Raw genomic sequence first — 21,839 nt, forward strand, 5'->3', positions numbered from 1 at the left:
TTGAGTTAAGTTATCAGTCTCTCTGCCCTTTACAGCGATACTGGGTAGGTTCCCACGTATTTGTATAGGCTGCAGGCTGCAGGCAGTGAAGGCCACCAGCCCTTTGGAGCCTTAGGCATATGCTAAGGAATAGAGGGCAAATATCTTTTTTTCTGAGATTGTGGTCTAAAGAACAAACAGAAACCTGAAAAAGTTGAGTGAGTTTGTAGCTACTCAACATTATCCCAACCACAAATACCTTCGAGTTTCCATTCACTTTCATTCCATGAAGGAAAATTACTGTCCATTATTTTGGAAGATAACATTTATAAGGATGAATCTTAAAGAATAATTTTGTTTTATTATCATGATTTGAGAAAAGAAATAAGGTAGACAGTTCAAGGAAGGACACAGTGCCCTGTTTCAGGTTCCAAATTTCTTCTTTTTAATGGGTGGTGGGAGCTGAGCGATGATGTCATCCAGGGGCCGTTCTACTGCCACGAGTGTTTTTTCATCCAAAAGATCCATGAATAGTAGAGGCTGCAGAGAAATGATAATGATTCCACCAGGAGTTAGGTTCCAGGACTAGTCCTGAATATACTAGCTAATGCTAGAGGGTTAGCCTAGTTCAAGGCTCAAGTGATCTCAATCTTGGACAATCCTTCTGCCTTAGGATTCAAAATGGCTGGAAAGGTTGGGAGCTTTTAATTGAGTTCACTCATAAAAGATTTCAGCAGAATTTTTCATGTTTCTCTGGATAGGAAATCTATGATTCTCCTATTTCTTAGGAATCTACATATATATTTTTATTTTCTATATATTTTCTTTTCTGTGGCTGGCTGGTATCAGGATCAAACCCTTGACCTTGGTGTTACAACACTGTGCTCTAACCAACTGAGCTAACCAGCCAGCTCTAGGGATCAATATTAACCAAGGGCTTTAAGGCCTAAATTCTCAACAACTGGCAAGTTACAAATGCACCAAGAAGCCAAATATACTTGAATAATTTACAGACCTTCCGCCCCTTAAAAAAAACTTCTTGCGGACCTCTGAGAAAATGTTCCAACACACTGAACGAACTCCAGTCTGAGAAGTATGACTATGAAACTTCTCTCGAGTTGGCCCAAATAGCTGTAGTATCATATGCTCAATGGGTATTTGTTTTATATATAGTGAAAAGTCTAGGCCACTAAGGAAAAAGTCATAATAATTTCATTGACTTTTGTTTGCTTGAAATTTATCTCGTGGAACATTTTCCAACTAGATGGAAGTGAAATTTAAAAGCTAGCTTTAACACTAATAAAGACCTTGCCTGAGCACCACATCATTTCGCACTATCTATGCATTTCAATTTGGTTAAGTCTGAAGCTCTTGTCTCTAACCTACTAAGATAAGAACAGTGAAATACAGACACAAGGGACAGACAACCTCAGAAAGGTCACTTGTCATCCCCAAACCAGGCTTTCTGCATGTAAAATGAAGGTACTCTTAGCTTACTATTGTACAGCCTATTACATGTTAGTAATAGCACAAGAAACCAACCGTCCAGAATACAACATAAGATGTTTTACCTTGTATATCTTAGAAATTTTAAAGGCATGGGCTGTACGCCTCTGGACAACATCTGATTCATTCTTGGGAGGAAGTGGATTGTACAGTAAGGTTTTGTCATTTGGAAGAGGCTAGAAAGACAAAGATATACTGTTTAAAGCATTACTTTTTGGGGGCTTGTACAGATCAAAAAACTGTAGTGGTTTTTCATGCCAACACTATCTTCCAACCATCATATTACATATTCACTACCTCCCTGACTTTCTTTACTTTAGGAAGAGAGCTGTTGCCACTCTACCAGCCACACCAGAGACGGTAGAAGCATAAGGCAAGAGAAAGCTTGGTACTCCATGCCAGCCGGTCAAAGGGCTCAAATGAGGCTTCTGGCCAGTTTCATCAATAACACTTTGTCAGAAAGGAACAAACTAGCATGTGTAGGAGCTCCACCCACACAGTCTGTGCTTTCTAGACTCTCCCCCAACCAGATCAGAGACTGGCCAAGTGACTGAAGTTCTCAATATAAACCACCCCTGCTGATGTCATTGACACTTTGAGAGATGGTCTCTGGTGGAACAAATGATATTTCATCTCTGACTTCCTTGGGAAATAGCTCTGCTCAGTATGAGGAAGTAATAGACTTATCATCAATGCCTGAGAAAAAATGATCTGGGCTGAGTTAGAGAGAGGCAAGCGAGTGGGAGGGGCACTTCCTGTATCACTCATCTCGCAGAAAGCACTTGTCAGCCAGCTCTGCTTCCCACACCTGGAGAATGCGGGGCCCACAGATGAGTTCCAGTGACACATCCCCATGCACACCTCCTTTAGAGCCACCTGTTGCCTTCCCCACATTCCTTCGACTCCCACCTTCACAGATATAACCAAATACCATGTGTTGGTGGTAATCAAAGCCCAAAGTGCAGTACAGGTGTAGCTGAAGTTCACAATGCTCCTAGGAAAGAAAGTGCCTGCCCAGAGAAGACATGTCAATTTGGGGTGAAAACAGTAGCTGGAAAAGAGGCTAGAATCTGAAACTGAAGAAAATGCTCACATCCCATCTAAATCACAGCCATGAAGAATGGAATTTTCCTAGCTGGACTTTTTTCAAGACATTAAGACCAACTCCTCAAGCCTGCAGATAGGGGCACAGTGGTTAAAACCTCAGCCTGTATCTCCTTTAACAAAACCACGTTATTCAGTCACCCCAGGGTTCGAAGTTGGGAGTGAGTTAGCCAAAACAATGATATTCCCTGATAAGGGCCACCTTCTGAATACTGACCATACCACTCAAGTTTATGTGCTCACTGGCGAAGTACGGAAATAGTCAAATCAGCAAAACCCAATACACAAAGGCCAGCCCTTTCCCTGAAAGCCTCCTGAGCATGGGAGTGCAAAAGAGGAAATCTATAAAACAAAAGCTCCTCTTCCCCAAAGAATGTACTAGAAACTTTTACTCTCATTCTCCTTCCTCTATCTCATTGTACTCGTTGCTTTTAGAACTTGAAGACTTCTAAGTAAAGTAGACTCAGTGAGGTAGTGAAGAACTCACCAACGACTTGTCAATGATGCAGAACATGTAGGCATCATGGAGAAGAATGTGCATTGGTCTCTTGGGATGAAAACTGATGTGTGTGATGGGAGTATCCCTTTGGAGCCAAAGTTGGTGAAATCCCTGCTTCTGGACAGTCCGGCTCCACTCTGTATACTGTTTGTCTGGGATGCTGTACTCAAACACCTGAGGAAGGATATGGTATAGAGGAAATGCAGGCTAGTACCCAGAAGGACCAGAAGTGTATCCGTCATTCCTAACCACAAAATGTCTTTTCAAACTTTGCTTTATGATTTCCCACCACTTTTTTAAAAAATAAAAAAAATTTAAAGGAAAGTTATAGAACACTAAGAGAAAAGTCACCCTGCAATCTTAAAGTCTCTCTTCCCCATAATAAGAACAGCCTTCGATTTCTTGTTTACCTCTTTTCAGAGATATCTTATGCACACATTACATACTGTTCTGCTTCTTCCTTTTTTCACTTAGCATTATACTATGCAGGGTCAGCATTATACTATGCAGGGTCAGCATTATATCACACAGACTGACCCATATTGATAGATAGATAGATAGATAGATAGATAGATAGATAGATAGATAGATAGATCGATCGATCATGCCCCTTTTGAAGAACACATAATAATGCACTCACTTTATGGATGTATCATGATTTACTTATTTAGCCTGCTTAACAGACATCAAGTTCTTTCCAATATTTGGCTATTACAAACAAGGCTGCCATGAAATATTTCTGTATAAATGCCCTTTTGTGCAACTGAGAGCACATACATAGGAAGTACTCTTAGAATTGGAACTTCTCAATCAAAGACTATACAAGTTTTAACTTTTTAAGATATCGCCAAAATGTCTTTCAAAGGCATGATAATAATTTACATTATAATAATTTGCAATAATTTATAACAATTTACAATGTATAAGGGTGCTGTTTCCCCATAACCCCAAAACACTGTGTATTATTAACTCTTTGATCTTTGCTAATCTAACAGGCACAAAAAATTTCCCACCAGTTTTAATGACAGAAGCCCTTAAGAGACCAACTGCTAGTAAAAGGTGTCAGGTTGGGCCGGCCCGGTGGCGCACTGGATAGTGCGCCGCTTGGGAAGCGCGGCGGCGCTCCCGTCCGAGGGTTCGGATCCCACATACAGACCGGCTCCCGCTCACTGGCTGAGCGAGGCGCGGGAGCCACGCCGAGGCTTGCAATCCCGTTGCCGGTCCCCGGTCCGGTACGGGGGCAACACTGAGGGTTGCGATCCATTGCCGGACACGGAAAAAAAACAAAAAACAAAAAAAAAAAAAAAAAAAAAAAAAAAAAAAAAAAAAAAAAAAAAAAAAAAAAAAAAAAAAAAAAAAAAAAAAAAAAAAAAAAAAAAAAAAAAAAAAAAAAAAAAAAAAAAAAAAAAAAAAAAAAAAAAAAAAAAAAAAAAAAAAAAAAAAAAAAAAAAAAAAAAAAAAAAAAAAAAAAAAAAAAAAAAAAAAAAAAAAAAAAAAAAAAAAAAAAAAAAAAAAAAAAAAAAAAAAAAAAAAAAAAAAAAAAAAAAAAAAAAAAAAAAAAAAAAAAGGTGTCAGGTGGACATTACTATTATGTTTGACAAAGGCAAGGATGTGACTTCACTAATCTTTCAGTATTTGGTAAAGTACTCAAATCTATAAAACTGAAATAAGAGATTTCATTTTTCGGATAGTGTATATGTGTGTGCATGTGTGAACATAAAAACTGCTTATCAAACTAGTATCATTTGTCTCGCCATCTACTTAAATGTGCTTCCCAGATCACACTGAATCTTTTCAACAGCTCAGTGAGGTAGACATTATCATTCCCATTTCACAGATAGGGTATAGCAGGGTACTTCAAAAAGTTCATAGAAAAACAGAATTAAAAGATATGACTCTTTCCATGAACTTTCTGAAGTACCCTGTATAAAGTACTGATAATTTCACAATGTGTTCTGCAGCCTGGGTATTTTAAAGATCTTCTCCTTAGAATTATACTCTTCTCCTTACAATCTGATATGGAAAAATACAGTAAACTAAGGTATAATTTTGGCTGAGATTAGGTACCTCATTTCCTCATCTGCAAAGATAAAGGTGAATTATACAACCTTTTAGGCACTTTCAACTTCCAATCTTCTTCCATCCTTGAGCCCATGCCATCTCTAAAACAATCAGTAAAATGGCTACTTCAAAATTCCTCCACCCTCTTGTGCTTCTTTATTCAAGAATCTCAGTGCTTCACCATTTAAACTGTGCTCCATCAAGCCAATAGATATTGCTGGTCTACGATGAGTCTGGGCTATGCATGGAAGCTTCATTTCACACAGGAGAAAACTACCTTTACACTCTCCAGCACCTTTAAAAACAGCTCCTCCAAAACTGTCCATCATCTCAGCTTCCAGGTTAGTGTCCAGTAGGAAGGAATTAGAAAGCACTGGAATCTTTCCTACCTGCTGGTCAGAATGAGCGATGACAAGGTTGTTGGTATTGGGGGCGATGGCCAGAGCAGTCACCGGGAAATTATAAGCAGGTACTGTGCAGTGAAGCTGGGAACAAATAACAGACACAAGACACAACTCTATATACCTTCCCTCAAGAAAGACTGAATGGCCTAGGTCAGTTGATTTTAAATAGTGTTCCTTGGAACTCAAGAGGGTCTATGGAAGTTCTCATAGACTTCAGGCATTTCCTCAAACGATAAACTTTAATATCATTTAAAAAAAAATGCACCATTTGGGGCCGGCCCGTGGCTCACTCGGGAGAGTGCGGTGCTGATAACACCAAGGCCACGGGTTCGGATCCCATATAGGGATGGCCGGTTTGCTCACTGGGTGAGCGTGGTGCTGACAACACCAAGTCAAGGGTTAAGATCCCCTTACCGGCCATCTTTATTAAAAAAAAAAAAATGCACCATGCACCTTTAACTGCTTACAGCATTTGCAGACAACTGAGAATAAAGCTTTCCCTATCTCTATATCTGTATAAATTACTCACAAATATGTCATTGAACAGGAAACCTATAGCTCTACACTGGGTTTAAAAGAAATTAATACCCTGGCATGGATATTTATGTACAACTGCAAGGCATGTGCACACTATACACGAACACTTCTTTAAAATCCCAGGCAAGGCTCCAAGAAAACTGCTCAATACATGCTCTTGCCACAATGTAATAATAAGTTATGCAGTAACAGGCAAACCCATTAAATGCTGCAGTCTAGTATTGTTCTATAACCTATTAATGCTTACTGCCAGTTGCAGGTAGTTTAATCTGATTTTTATGATGAAGATGAGGACTTGTAAGGAATCATTAGAGACAATATATGAATGACAGTATCATTACTGATTAGTGAAAAATGTTTTCCCACTATTTCTTCTTCAAATTTCTCTTCTGTTTAATTTAAAAATACCTTGAGATTATAAGACAAACCACGGAAGGAAAATTGTTACTATCTGAACTATTTATCTATGCTTATCAGAATTTTCCTCCCCCAAATACAGAAATAACCTGGATGTAGATTCATCATCCGCAAATCTTTAATTTCAAATTTCTGTGCATAAATGTCACAGAGTACAGCTTTTGGGTTCCAAAAACAGGAAAACAGGATTCCAAAACAGAAGAAATTCTTGATTAAAGTTCAGTAAATTTCCAGGTTTTACCAATCTGCCTTGAATCTTCTAACTGGAGGGCTGCTACGAAATCCTATGCTCACCTTTAGAAGTTTTACATTGTAGACATGGACTCCAGCACTGGTACCTGATGCAGCTAGCCAATTCCCATCTGGACTGACTGCCAAAAGACACATGGCCTCCACTGTCCCTGGGAGGGCAGAAGAACAGTTAGGTCTCCAAATCCATACAGTGTCCACAGCCAGCCCTGCCCTGAAGATGATGGCAAAAGCCAATGAGACCCTCACAGGATATTGTTGACAGTTTGGCAAACTAGTTGTAGATGTTAACCTATCTACTTTTTTCATTTAGTCAGCCATCCCTCATGTAAAGAGGAGCCAGAGAGAAAACTGACAGTCTCACTTGCTCAGGTCTGAGTAAGACACTGCCTACTATGGTAATGGAGAATCAGGGTAGCATCTACCACTAAAATCTACACTTTAAACTAATTGTTTCAAACTCCTTTCCTACCAAATGGCTTTTAATCAAAGTTATAGACACAAAGTGAGTTCAACGGACTTGAAGCATATCTTTAATTTACTGGGTGCCTGCTGTATATTAGCACAAAGGGAAGATGGGCACATATGAGCTATCTCCATCATTTTAGGACTTTAAACCAATTTGGCAACATGATGCTTCACGCGGGATAAAAATCAGACAGCAATGCTATGTGTCAAAATGTGTGCTGCGGGCTGGCCCAGTGGCGCACTGCTACAGTGCGCCGAGGGTTCGGATCCCACATACAGACCGGCTGCTCACTGGCTGAGCGAGGTGCGGGCGCAGCACCGGGGGTTGCGATCCCGTTGCCGGTCCCGGTCCGGTACGGGCGCGACACTGAGGGTTGCGATCCGTTGCCGGTCACGAAAAAAGACAAAAAAAAAAAAAAAAAATGTGTGCTGCATATAACACCCCGCCGTCGATGAAAAAGTTTTATAACAAGACATAAACCAGCTGCTGAAGGATGCCTGGGGATGGGCAGAAAAGTATGGAGAACAGAGTGAGCTAAGTGACAAGGACTGGACTGTACAGTTTTGAGGGCTGTGAATAAACCAGCCTCACTACAAGGGGAAGGAAGATGAGAGAGGAAGAAGAAATAAAGATACAAATAATGCAGAGCTGAATTTTAAGGGGTGTTAAATGCAAGATAAACATTCTAAGTTTTGTAATAAAAACATATACAGGTACTTAACAAATACTGTCAGTTTAATGAATCTGGCCCCTACTTTGTGGGTTTCTTCTTCTATAAGCTTCTGGAGCAGCTTATGAACAGAGAGGGTTGAGGTTAAAAAAGTTGACTTTCCAGGCTGATAGCGTCTAAATGACAGTGAAGCCGCTAAAATCCAGAGCAAGGGAGAAAAAAAAGGCCCACGGGAAGTATCCAAAGAACTACCAGTGTAAGCTGGATACTGAGTCTAAGTCCACAATAGTTAACTCAGCAATAGTTACCTACACACAGTCACATTCACTCATGCATACTCATGTTCTCAAGGAACATGGAAAAATGGCCATGAACATTAAATGAACACAGGTAATAAGACTGCATGTATAATGATATTTTCATCTTTATATAACCAACAACAACAAAAAGATAACATGCCCACAAAATACCCACATACAAACACATTTTGGAAAATACCAAAATATTAATGGTAGTTATTTTTGGGTGCCAGGATTACAGACGATTTTAACTTTCTTCTTGCTCTGCTAACAAAACTCTAAGAAGGATGATGAAACTTCTCTAGCCCCAAATAAGGAATCAAAAACCCAGTGAGAAAAGAGTAGGTGTGAGGAACATTTCAGATCTCACCAAGCGTCTTCATCTGCCAGATATCTCCTCCTACTTTAAATTGCAAACATATGAGTGAGTGTATTTGCACGGTGGAAAGAGCATGAGGGAAACCCTGACCTTGAGGTTTAAAAGAAAAAAGTTACATCTCAGACATCGGCAACTCTCTCCCCCTCCCACACCACCCACTGTGGCCAGTTACCAAATTCCCACCTGACAGACGCTGGAAAGCATGCAGGTGCTTGAAGTTTCCTTCCAAAAGCTGAATGATATGTAGAGACCCTTCATTTGATGCCACAAAAAGCTTTGTTGAATCTTCAGAAAACAAAATCTGAAGAGCAGAGCGAAGGAATGCTGGCATTTTGGAAACCTTTGGATGAACCAACAGTAAAAGCCAGTGAGAGGAGAGAGACCTACAGCCCATCAAAAATAATCACAGCCAGGCTGTGATAAATTACATTAATGTTTCCTATCTCTAAGTAAGCCAATTGACCAAGGGCCTGGAACGCTGGGATGCCCACTGTAACTTATACAGCCCCCTTTCATCTCTTCAGTTAATACTAAATTCCCTATCAATGGAAACAACTAAGTTACATATGAAACCACCAAGCAGAAAAGCCTAAACTTCTGGGCCAGCCTGGTGGCGCACTGCTACAGGGCGCCGCTTGGGAGTGCAGTGGCGCTCCCGCCGAGGGTTCGGATCCCACATACAGACTGGCCGCTCACTGGCTGAGCGAGGTGCGAGCGCGACACCGAGGGTTGCAATCCCGTTGCCGGTCCCGGTCCGGTACGGGCATGACACTGAGGGTTGCGATCCGTTGCCAGTCACGAAAAAAGACAAAAAAAGGGAAAAAAAAAAGCCTAAACTTTATTGGGACTCAACCTACCTCTCCAAAAGCATGATCAATTCAAAATGGAAATAAAAGACTATTTTAAAAAATAAATAAATAAATAAAATAATGGGACTCAACCTACCTCTCCAAAAGCATGATCAATTCAAAATGGAAATAAAAGACTATTTTGTAACAGCTGTCTCCAAATAGCTTTTCACTGAGTGAGGATTCACATTCAGTTCATTTCCACTTTACAAAAAATTACACATTGAGGAAGTTTCTTCTTGTGCTATAGCTTGGGCTATAGCTTACCCTTTTATATAGGCATTGAGCTATAGCTTACCCTTTTGAGGCTTATGTTGTCATGTTCATAATTCAACCGATAGAGAAAAAACCGAGAAGCTGTAGAATAGGCTATCCAACTTCCACATGGGGAGATACAGCTGCAAATAATGTTCTCAGGACCCTGCCAATATTAGGAATCAAGATGAATGTTCAAGTAAAACTTCATGTGACAAGGTTCACTGTGACATAATTCTTCAAGCCCTTGCCACTTTGGACATATCCACAAATACCCACACAGACTCCTGACACTCATATGCTATGGGTCACTATGATTATTTCAGAGGCAGAGCATCTAAATGGTGTGGCTTTGATTTCCTAATCCAAGAACAGAGGGATAGATACTGTGCACTTATCTCGGCCCTTTAAGTGCTTTATAGATAGCCTTATACTAAATCCCAACTTTAGAAACCTCAGCAGGGAGGTATTTAATGCAGAAAAGCTTTGGAGGATAGGTGATTTGGAGTACTGATTTTCTGTTTTGCTTATAACAGCCTGCTTTAAAATCCTCTAAGAAATAGTAAATGAAAACCATTTGGAGAATAAAGGAGGAAAAAACTTCAATGTAATATTTACATAATTAAAAAACCTCACAAAACAAAATGATGATTTCTTAATATGTGTATTGTACAATACACACACTCTCTCTCACACATACACACAGAAAAAGATCTGAAAGGCAGGCTATAAAGCTAATCGATTAACAATTTCAAAAGACAAGACTAGAATTATAGAGGTGGTCAAGGATATAAACACAATATTGTCTGAATTCTTTACAGTGAAAATGTATTCACAAATTTTGTGTAATTAAAATATTTTTTAAAAGGAAGATAAAAGCAGTTTGTACAGTATATTCCCATTAATGTAAAAAGGATATATACACACACACAAATATATGAACAGTTTTCTGGAAGAACGTGTAAGAAACTGTTGACAGCGATTATCTCTGGAGAGGGGCAGGGGTGGGGGTGGGGTATGGGTTGAGGGGATAGCTCTTTTCATTGTATACCCCTTTGTACCACTGGAGATTTTTGTAAAATACGCATGTTATTTTCATAATAATATCAAAAGAAGAAAAACCAACTTCCTGTATGTATTCAAATAATAAATTCTGAATGCCCAACTTATAATCACAGGAAACCCAGTTCTGATGACACAGTCCTTCACTCAAAAGGTTTTAGAATTTATACAGTTTATGATGTGAACTAAGTAACCCTCAAAATGCAGAATGGAAAAAATGTTCTGGATTACAGAACCCAAACATAGTTAAACTTCCTTACCTTTGTCTTGAGGTGCAGTAAGTGATCTGCATTTTTAGAGAGTGGAAGTGTATCCCCGTTTCTGCCTGAAACAAGAAAATTCCCTGAGTTTTTAATCACAGAAAGATTTGTACATTTTACTTCTAAAGTCACTCCCTGGTAGAATGGAATCTCTCTCTCTCTCTTTTTTTTAAAGATGACCGGTAAGGGTATCCAAACCCATGGCCTCAGTGTTATCAGCACCGCACTCTCCCGAGTGAGCCATGGGCCGGCCCTAGAATGGAATCTCTACCAGTGGGAAATTTTTGTGAAAGCAGTGAGTACTTCGTTAGCTTCTATCCTATGACACATCACTAATTCTCTGATGCTCTATCTCACTCTCAGGCATGCAGGTGGATGGAAGTGGAGTTTGCATGGCCTCAATTTGAATCCAGCACAAACAAGAGGATCCAAACATTTCCTTAAGTTTCACACAAAAGTCCACTAGGCTGTCACTCCAATAAGATCCACATGACCTTCTTGTAGGACCATCACTACCCATCATTAAGTCCTGTCATTTGTCAACAGCCTATTTGGTCAAGCTAGGGCAAACTATGATTCTACAATCCTCACCTCAACTAGACCCTGCAACGTGCCATACAGAATCTTAAACTTTTAAGAGATCACCCAGTATCCTGCTAAAGATTCTGACACTCTAAATAACTTGTTTGCTTTATCTAGTGGATGGGAAAACCATAAGTTCCAACGGATGCAGAAAAATCTACTTCTATATTTCTATAGTAGAATTTCAACAGCAATTCTGATTTTTGGCTTCTCTCTTCAGTTTTCTTATTGGAAAAATCTTTCTTCCATATTACCTGTTGCAACTGTGGATCCTAGTCGCCAAAGTTCTAAGTGATGAGCAAACTGGAAGAGGAGAAGCTGCCTCTTTTTAGAACAGGAAACAAGACATCGCTGTATTCAAGAATTGAAAAGTTATATATGAGCCAGTGTCATCTATTGCCTCAGTACTAGATACATTAGCAACATCTCCGCATGGTTTTTACTATTAAAATTCATTTACTTGATAAATATTTCCTAAGCACTACGATATGCCAGGCACTGTCCTAAGATCTAAGAACACAATGATGAATAAAACATAGCTACTGTTCTTGAGAAGCTTCTAGTCTAAGGGGATAACACAGAATTAAACAGGCAACTACACTACAGTGTGCCAAGAATTTTAACATGGCTAAGCACGGTATATAATGAAAAAAAGTAGAAAGGACATCTAACCTAGTCTTGTGAGGGTAAAGATAGGAGCCCAGATGAGGTTCACTAGTGAAGACTAGTCAGGCAAAGGTAGCAGGGCAAGATGACGTAAGGAAAGCAATGGCATATAAAAGAACTCAAAGGGAAAAGAGCATTTGAGGGAATAAAAAGAGTCTTTCAGAATGACTGGACTGGGTGAGGTGGGGGTGCTATAAGTGTGTGAAAGGAGAGGTGAGAGAAGTAGCTGAAGGGCCAGGGCCAGATCAAGACAGGGTCTATGAGCCATGCTAAGGAACTAGGTCTTTACGCTGAAGCCAACAGGGACTGCCAGAGGCTTTGAAGCATGGAGCAATGAACAAAGTTGCTTTTTAAACAAATCAATGGAGAATAGGATAGAACAACACAAATGGAAATAAAAGGAAATCATTTAGAAGCTACTGGAGAGGAAACCAGATGAGAAAAGACATTGATCCATGCTAGCACATGGCAGTGTGGATAAAGAGAAATGACTCGATTCAAGAGATAATAAGGGGGCCGGCCCGGTGGCGCACTGGATAAGTGCGCCGCTTGGGAAGCGCGGCGGCGCTCCCGCCCGAGGGTTCGGATCCCACATACAGACCGGTTCCCGCTCACTGGCTGAGCGAGGCGCGGGAGCAACGCCGAGGGTTGCGATCCCGTTGCTGGTCCCCGGTCCGGTGCGGGGGCAACACTGAGGGTTGCGATCCGTTGCCGGACACGGAAAAAGACAAAAAAAAAGACAAAAAAAAAAAAAAAGAGATAATAAGGACTATGTGCAACCTCATCAAATTATATACATCAAGCACAGTCTTTTGTATGCCAAATATACCTCAATAAAGCTGGTTATACTTTCATATCTTACATATATGAAAGATAATGAGGAAATACACTCAGTAAGGTTTACTGGTTGAATGAAATGTAGAAGCAGGTGTGGGGGAGAAAGGTTACTAGCTCAGGAAGATTGTACCTTTTCATTAGAAAGGAACATTAGAAGCCTGGATTTTCCTGCCCCAACCCAGAATAATAGAGCCCACCCTTAAACACACACACACACACACGCACGCACGCATGCACGCACACGCAAAGTTCCCATAAACCACAACTATCTGGAAAAGGGCATAATTTCCCCAGAAACTAAACTATGGGTGCTCCTGCAAATCTCTTGTTCCCATACTTGTCTTTGCAATAGGCTTGCCTTGGAAAATGAAGAAGGTATGCAGAAAGTTCTATACATTTGCCCAGGAAGTGTGATCTCTATTCAGAGGCTTGTGGGACAAGAAGGACAGGTGGATGGGGAGACGAAGGGATGGCAGGGGGTGGGGAATGGTACTTACATGGGGAAAGGTGATTTTTCGGAGTGCAGCATCGTAATTCTTTACCTCCACCCTCTCCATGAGAGGACGAATGACTAAGTGGGTGTCAGTGCCTGGGGCGAGGGGGGAAAAGCACTGAATTAGAAGTCCTGTGTGAAAATGACCCAAGCTGGGCAGACGACAGAAGCAACCTCGTCAGGAGCAGAACTCACCTCCAGATATCAGTGCCGTTGGGCTATGGGCCACAGTGCGCACGTCGTGAGTGTGATGCTGGAAGGGTTTTGTCCGGACCCACTGCTTCTCATTGCTGTTGGAAGTCACAGAGACTAGCTGAAAATGGAATACTGTCCCCTCGGCTGTGCCCACCACGAAACTGTCTTCTTGCTGAGAAGTTAAATCACGAGGGAGGTACATGTGAGCATAGAGTCCAGTTGGAAAATTACTCCCTGAGGTTTTTTTGTTTGGGCAGCTTTGGGGGGATCCTAAGCCCAGAATTAGAAGGGAGGTTACGGGGGTCTTTTCCCTCCAGAAGCTAACAATTCCATCAGAGCAGCAAGCTCAGACATAGATAACAATGCGCGCCCTACTGACAAAATTAAAACATGTACCTCCAACTGTTAAGGTGCTTTACTATGTGAAACTAGACCCCATCTGAATAGCAACAAGAGATAAAATACCCAGCAATAACCTTAACAAGAAATATGTGCTAAACCTGTCTGAGAAAAAACTTAAATCTTTCTAAAGGACATAAGAGATGATCTAAACAAAGAAATCCATACCATTTAACGAAGTATTAGGGTACTTCAAAAAGTTCATGGAAAAATGGAACTAAAATGCAAATCTTTCCACGAACTTTTTGAAGTACCCTCATATTATCACTAAGGAAATGCATAAGTTTTAGATAATCCAATAGAAATACTGATAGATTACTCAGAACTAAAAAAAAGGTGTTTCTTAAATTCATATAGAAAAATAAGTTTGGAAAATCCTGAGCTAATTTACTGCGAAGAGTTAAGTGCTTGGGTTGGAGGGGCGGGGTGGTCAGGACTGACCTCTAAATGAAAGCAAATGTTCCCTACAGCTCCCTGCAAGAATCAGCATTCATGTTCTAGATGAGGGTGAAAGACATCAACGATCAAGAACTGGGCACTTGCCACAATTCCCTCTTCAGTCAATGAAAATCCATTAAAAATAAATCTAAAAAAGTAATCAGGGATTTTGCCAAGACAGTGTAATGGAGAAAAGCCTTGAAATTAGGATCAGTTTCAAAAGAGATGTAAAAATGATAGTGTCAATACTGCCCTCACTCTCTGCCAGACACTCACTGCACTTAGCACTTTACAAGCACTATCCATTTAATACTGCCCCAAACTCTATGAGGTATGCATTATTAGCATCTTCGTTTTTTTTTTTTTTTACAGAGGAAGAAACTGAAGCTTGGAAAGAAGTAAGTTGCCCGAGGAAAACATGTAGCTAAATGGTACCACTGGGACTCAAACCCAACTTGGGTCTGTGATAAGCATTTTTGAGGCCTAGAATTTGTATAATTGTATTTTTCAATTTAAAAAAAATAAGAACCATAGTTTATTGATTCTGAGGCATATATTTTTCCATGTTTCAACATCTCTGAAATTGGGATATCTTAAAATGTTTGTCAGCCCTGTGTATGTGTGAATCTGAAGATAAAGAGCAAACACTAAAATTTGCAGAATGGTTGTCAAAAGCCTAAAAGAAAGTCATGGAGAAAAAAATTAAAAAATAAAAAATAGAAAAACAATAAAAAAAAAAAAAAAGCCATGGAGACTGTAGTGGAGCTTTATCACCAACACTACTGATGGCTATGTGGAAAAACACAGACCCTGATGACTGAGTTGACTTTGAATGTGAAGAAGTTCTAGGAATATCTTAATCAATTTATTTCACTTATATTTTCCTTTTTATATATGCACACGAGTGATATGACGAAATTTATTTTTAAGTCTCAAGGAGCCCTTTCAGCAAGTAAAATACAAGTTCTACTTAAAATATAAATTTTACATTTAAAAAAGCATTGTCTCGGGCCGGCCCGGTGGCGCACTGCTACAGTGCGCCGCTTGAGAGCGCGGCGGCGCTCCCGCCGAGGGTTCGTATCCCACATACAGACCGGTTCCCGCTCACTGGCTGAGCGAGGTGCGGGTGCAACACTGAGGGTTGCGATCCGTTACCGGACATGAAAAAAGACAAAAAAAAAAGCATTGTCTCATTAGAGCACACAGCCTTATAACGCCAAGGTGATGGGTTTGTATCCTCGTACCAGCCGCCACCAAAAAAGAAGCATTGTCATAGTTTAATTGTCAGTCTTTTTTCTTTCCCATGATGACAAAATAATGGTATTTCTCACAATCAGTTGTATCTAAGATTCAATGCAATACAATAAGATAGGCACGTGGTAGGAAAAAAAATAATCAAAGAGTATAAAAAAATGGTATACAGTACAAATTAAGCCTGTCTCACCTTGAGTCCCCAAATTCCCTTTCTAGAAGGTATCACCACTAGCTTTATCTTTTCAACAATATTCTATGTATATACTAGCAAAACTGTTTATATGAATCTGTCCTTCCTTTTCTTAACATACTATTATGTACTATATAAATACACTACAATACTGTCCTACTTTTTTCCCTTAACAATATATTCTGGAAATTGTTCACAGTAGTAAATATACATCTTCCTTGTTCTTTGAAACAGCTGCATAATATCTGAGTAACTACAGTTTAAATGATACTAAATAATTAAGTCTTAAGTCTAATAATTACAACCACTTTGGATTGAAACTCTATTTTAAAAAAGGAATTTCACTCATTTCAACTTATACCACTATTATAGTTTATATATGACATCTAAAATTTTGGGGGGGGCAGCTGACCTGTACAGGGATCCAAACCCTTGCCCTTGGCATTATCAGCATCACACTCTAAGTGAGCTAACTGGCTGGCCTGACTTCTAAATATTTTACAGGGCTTTAACATATATCAAATTGTTCTCATAGAAAACCTGTAAAATGAGATAAGAACATTTTACATGCAAGAAAAGCAGGCATGAGTGAACTCTATGCTAGAAAGTAGACATCTACACTTAGGACAGCACATAATACTCAAACTAAGTAGGGGTAAAGTATAAAGGATCTAGTCAACAAATCTCAGTCACTTTCTATGCCTCACTGCTAAAAAATACTCAAAGGTTTATAAGTTAGAATTCATGTTACCAAAAGGACAGAGGCTCACTTGTTCAACCCAACTCTACTTATGGCTTATTCAAATAGGAAAAAACGAACATTTTCAAAATCACTATGAAGTTATCTTCTAAAGTCTGAAAATAGATAGGAGGCAGGAGAGCTGGTGTACAGAGAAGGGGAAAGAGTGCTTCTCAAGATTATTCTAGGCTACGTGTGCCCTATCTACAATCAGACTGGATTAACGAGGGGTCAACAGTGTCTGAAGAAAGACCCTCTGCTAACTAATCTTTTATAAAATATTCTCTGTTTGACACCACAGAAATGACATGAGATTTCAGAGGCATTTTCCTAAACTCATCTTCCTCCAGTGCAACACCAGGATCAGGAAACTGTTTGTGGTGCGTTACCAACACCACTGTCTTTCATCACCCCCCAGGTTGTACAATACCTGCTCAAAACAGGGATATCTATACTCACATCGGCTACAGCAATGGACAGCACATCAGCATTTGCGATGAGATGGTTCTTCGCAAGCGTCCCAGTAACTGAGTCCCAGAACTGCACTTTCCCAGCCGAGTCCACACTTATGATGGTGCCATCAGACAAGAAGGCCACACCCCACACAATACACTTCCGCTTAGATACACCCATATATCGCCTATCCACATTCATCTTATGAATAGCGCTCCCTGAAGAATAAGAAAAGCACACATTTGGATGGTACTTATTCCTCCTTTAGTCTTTAAAAACTGCCTGTGATAGGCACGAGTTAGTTGCCTGAACACAGAAAGCCAGTAAATGGTAGTTCTGGTGAACCCAGTCTTGGAACTCCAAAATGGTTACCTGAAGAGAAGGGTGGGGGAAGAAGGGAAAAGGGAAGGGAGGAGGAACAGAGGCAGGAGGGAGAGGGAAAGAGTGGACAGGAGGTAAAATGGAAAGAGACATTTGGGACATTCACTTAAAGCTGGCCAATTGTACACACACATTTCACTCTGCTCTTTTCTAAAACCCCACAAGAAAGAGAGAGAAGACACAGTGACAAAATTCTGGGAATTGGAAAGCAGATATAGAGTGGTAACTGACTTAGCAGAGCCCTGAAACTAAGTTCCAAGTCAACAGTGGGAAAAGCCAAAAACTACCTAATTTATACTATTGAATCCTTAAAAGGCTCAGGAATTGGGGGCCCAAGATAGACTGGAAATGGAGGTAAAAGTGGGCTCAAAGGAGAGATCAGTTGAAAGTAAATTTAAGAAGCTGTTAAGACTCCTTAGATACCATCCCCTAACGAAGAACCCAGGCAACTCCCCAAACCCACCTCAAAAGAATACTGGGGATGTACTCTCTGAAGAGGGTTATTTGACACAACTGAAGGTGGAATTACTATACGAAAAATTGGATTAAATAAAAAATTTTAACTGAATGCTGAGAACACCAGTTTTCTTCTCCTTCACAATGTGGGTAGATAGGCTTACACGCACAAAGCAGGCAGATAAAAACCATTTCTAGGGAATATGACTGGCACAAGAGAAAAGACCTAGAGATCCTGACTTCAGAGTTCCCCAAACAAACAGTTCAGTCAGATTATTCCTCAGTGAAGCCCATGCTTAAAAAGCACCACTGCTGGGGCTGGCCCGGTGGCGCACTCAGTAGAATGCGGCGCTTGGGAGTGTGGCGGCGCTCCCGCCGAGGGTTCGGATCCCATATAGAGACCGGTCTGCTCACTGGTTGAGCGTGGTGCGGGCTCGACACCGAGGGTTGCGATCCTGTTGCCGGTCGCGGTACGGGCGCAACACCGAGGGTTGCAATCCCGTTACCGGTCAAAAAAAAAAAAAAAAAAAGACAAAAAAAAAAGCACCACTGCGGCAGTGATGCGAGCCATCACCAGACACGTGAGGAAATCCTTTAATGGGAAAGGAAGAGGCCAAACAGAAACAATGTATAAATGAGTAACAGGGAGGAAACAGGCAGGGTAAAGAACATTTGACAAATATTATCATTAATAGCCTTAGAAAAAGAAGAGTTTGAAACAAAAAGAGAGTGCTATAAAAAAAGAATTTTCAGAAAACAAAAAGAACTCTGGAAGTGGCAGAATGACAAGCTCTCCCAGAAAGCAGAGTAAAATGTCAAAGAGATGAAAAATAAGAGTGGAAGAAAAGAACATCAGAAAAGCCAAGATCCAGGGCCAGCCAGGTGGCGCACTGCTACAGTGCGCCGCTTGGGAGCGCGGCAGCGCTCCCACCGAGGGTTCGGATCCCACGTACAGACCGGTTCCCGCTCACTGGCTGAGCGAGGTGCGGGCGCGACACCGAGGGTTGCAGTCCTGTTGCCGGTCCCAGTCCGGTGCGGGCGTGACAGTGAGGGTTGCGACCCGTTGCCGGACACGAAAAAAAAAAAAAAAAAAAAAAAAAAAAAAAAAAAAAAAAGACAAAAAAAAAAAAAAACAAACAAACAAAAAAAAAAAAAGAAAGAAAAGAAAAGCCAAGATCCAAATAATAAAATTCCAAAAAGAGAAAATGGACAGAATCTCATCTACAAAACAATTACAATCATTTCCTCCAGACCTGAAGGACGTGGGTTTGGGATTAAAAGACCTTACCAGGTGTTCGGTATATTTGATCCACACACCAAGAAACATAATTATTAAATTTCAAAACAGTAAGGATTAAAAAAAATCCTAAAAGCTCCCAGGAAAAAATAACCAAAACAAACAAAAAAGCCAGTTCCTATGCAAAGGATCAATGCTCAGAATTGTATTGGTCTTCCTAAGAATACCAGAAGCTGGAAGACAGCAGAACCATGGCTTCAGAATTCTAAGGGAAAATAATTTCCAACCTAGAATTCTTTCTCATGCCCTCTTAAGATCTACCAAAACAAGGAAAAAAAACAAGAAAGTGAATGACATGGTAACAGGGGATCCAACCCAACAGAGAAGCAAAGGGGATCCCCAGAGCAACTGTGAAAAACCAGAGTTCTCATGGTTGTACAGCAGGCCCAGAGTGGCTAAGCTAGATGGAAACAGGTCAGACGGCTCTGGGAAAGACTTATTCAAGAAGCGAAAAGTGAAATGAAAACCAGATGTGTCAGAACCTAATTTATACAACTGAAGAATTCGGGATGAATCAGTGAGACAGAGATAGAGATAATATCAAACAGAAAGTATACAGGAAAGGAAAAGTAATTCACTATGTGAGTAGTACTTACATAGTCATAATAACGAAAACATTGACTACTAATCTGAGCATAGTTACAATATAACCACACTGGGAAGATCAGCAGAAAGTATAGATGCCTGTGGCAGAGGGTAGAAAAGAGTACTAAGTCGCAGAAGTCAGTAAATAATGGTTTAAAACTGAAAAATCAGAATGTAGGATTATAAGCATGCTGTGCACAGCACAGAGATTAACACCAAAAGAATTAGCTAAGAGGCACAAGTAGCTGCCTTCGAGGAGTGAGAAAAGGAATAGAGGGGTACTCCTGCTTTTCTGTAACAAGCCTTAAGAGATTCTTGACTATATTCATGTATAACTGATAACAAATTAAAAAAAAACTTACTGAAGCATTGAGGGAAAAGAAAAAGAAGAGATGTGTCTGACCTGTTTTACTTCCTAGATGGGAGTACAGACATGCCCACCTAACAAGTTCAGGCTAACCTCATCACTGAATGATTCCATTAGCCAATTCTCCAGGCCATGAACGGAAAAGTCATGGCTGTCTACCTTTCTGATCTCATGTTTCAACAATTTCGCTAATAAGATTTTATGTTCCTCAATGACAGAAGCCCATTTTTACTAAGGACTGGGATATATAAATAGGAATTCTACTGATCATTCATAGTAAATGTAGTACTGTTGAAGGATAAATTTTACTGTGAACTCTTATGATGAAAAATACTGCATCCCATTGAAGGAACCAAGATTCTCCTAAAAGTAGCAGTAGTAATCCAAGAAAGGAATAAAATTTGTAGTGGATATTTCAGAAGGTTAATGAGAAGTTAGGCCCTAAAGGTCACTGAAAGCATGGCAAGGGCTCAAGCTTTTGAAAACCTAGAAATGTGAAGGTGACAAACAAGACCCACACCCCAAATGAACTGAGAAAAACAGTCACCTGATTTGACATCAAACACACTAATGTAGTCTATGGAGCCAGCTGCAATGTGGGTACCAGAGGGATGCCAGCTGAGACTCAGGATGCGACCTTGGGAGTTGTACAACAAAAAAGAAAGTGACATACACATAAATATACAGCAAAGGGTAAATGAGCTCTCCTTCCACAATTATCTACAAGGTTAGTGTTCTATAGTCTTAGCTCTCTCATCTACAACATTCCTGTGAAACACTGTTTTATAATAGAGGAGGAACAACTTTGCCCACGGTTCCAAAATAAAGTATTTGGTACTTACTTTAGTAGTATATAAATGGTTGATGGGAGTGTAAATAAATACCACCTTTTGAGGTTGGTCTGGTAGTAACCCAACAAAATTTAAATGTGCATATTTTTTGGCCCAGTAATTGCACTGGGAGTTGATCAAAGAGAAATACTTGCATGAGTGTCCAAAAATAGAATGTTCATTGTAGCACTGGTTGTAGTAGTAAAAAAAAAAAAAAAAAAAAAGGCCAGCCCTTGGCTCACTTGGGAGAGCGTGGTGCTGACAACACCAAGTCAAGGGCTAAGATCCCCTTACTGGTCATTAAAAAAAAAAAAAATTAGTATCCATCAATAGGAATTTGGTTAAATTATGAAACACCATAAAATGGAATGGCACACAGACTGGCATGACTGATGCAGAAAGACTTCTGTGACATATCAAGTGAAAAAACAAGCTGAACAAGTGCAAGCATTCTCTGCGTATTCGTTTATATGGATATCCAGAAGATTAGTTCTAAAATGTTGCTTATAGATTAGAATAAGATACTTTCTATTTCATACTTGGCTAAATGTATGAAATTTAAAAAAAAGCATTACATCGGGCCGGCCCGGTGGCGCACTGGATAGTGCGCCGCTTGGGAAGCGTGGCGGCGCTCCCGCCCGAGGGTTCGGATCCCACATACAGACCGGTTCCCGCTCAC

At 40.2% G+C, this 21,839-nt stretch overlaps 1 protein-coding gene across 3 annotated transcripts in view; it reads right to left on the reverse strand.

Moving 5' to 3' along the window:
• Positions 1–318: 318 nt before the first annotated feature.
• Positions 319–21,839, reverse strand: part of CIRH1A (cirrhosis, autosomal recessive 1A (cirhin)) — a 27,516-nt gene continuing 5,995 nt past the window's right edge. The window contains exons 5-17 of one of the 3 annotated variants that reach the window (XM_008566980.1): positions 20,878–20,967; positions 17,251–17,462; positions 13,772–13,943; positions 13,581–13,672; positions 11,835–11,931; positions 10,999–11,063; positions 9,720–9,842; positions 8,757–8,913; positions 6,802–6,908; positions 5,539–5,634; positions 3,077–3,262; positions 1,551–1,661; positions 319–519 (exon numbers count right to left, since the gene is read on the reverse strand). In XM_008566980.1, the coding sequence (XP_008565202.1) occupies positions 403–519; positions 1,551–1,661; positions 3,077–3,262; positions 5,539–5,634; positions 6,802–6,908; positions 8,757–8,913; positions 9,720–9,842; positions 10,999–11,063; positions 11,835–11,931; positions 13,581–13,672; positions 13,772–13,943; positions 17,251–17,462; positions 20,878–20,967 (1,625 nt within the window). In that variant the 3' untranslated portion in view covers positions 319–402. The remainder of the gene's footprint in view (positions 520–1,550; positions 1,662–3,076; positions 3,263–5,538; positions 5,635–6,801; positions 6,909–8,756; positions 8,914–9,719; positions 9,843–10,998; positions 11,064–11,834; positions 11,932–13,580; positions 13,673–13,771; positions 13,944–17,250; positions 17,463–20,877; positions 20,968–21,839) is intronic. The other 2 variants (XM_008566970.1, XM_008566989.1) reach the window with 2 other exon arrangements.

This window comes from Galeopterus variegatus, unplaced genomic scaffold (assembly GCF_000696425.1).
Source record: "Galeopterus variegatus unplaced genomic scaffold, G_variegatus-3.0.2 Scaffold18, whole genome shotgun sequence".
Classification (NCBI taxonomy): Eukaryota; Metazoa; Chordata; class Mammalia; order Dermoptera; family Cynocephalidae; genus Galeopterus; species Galeopterus variegatus.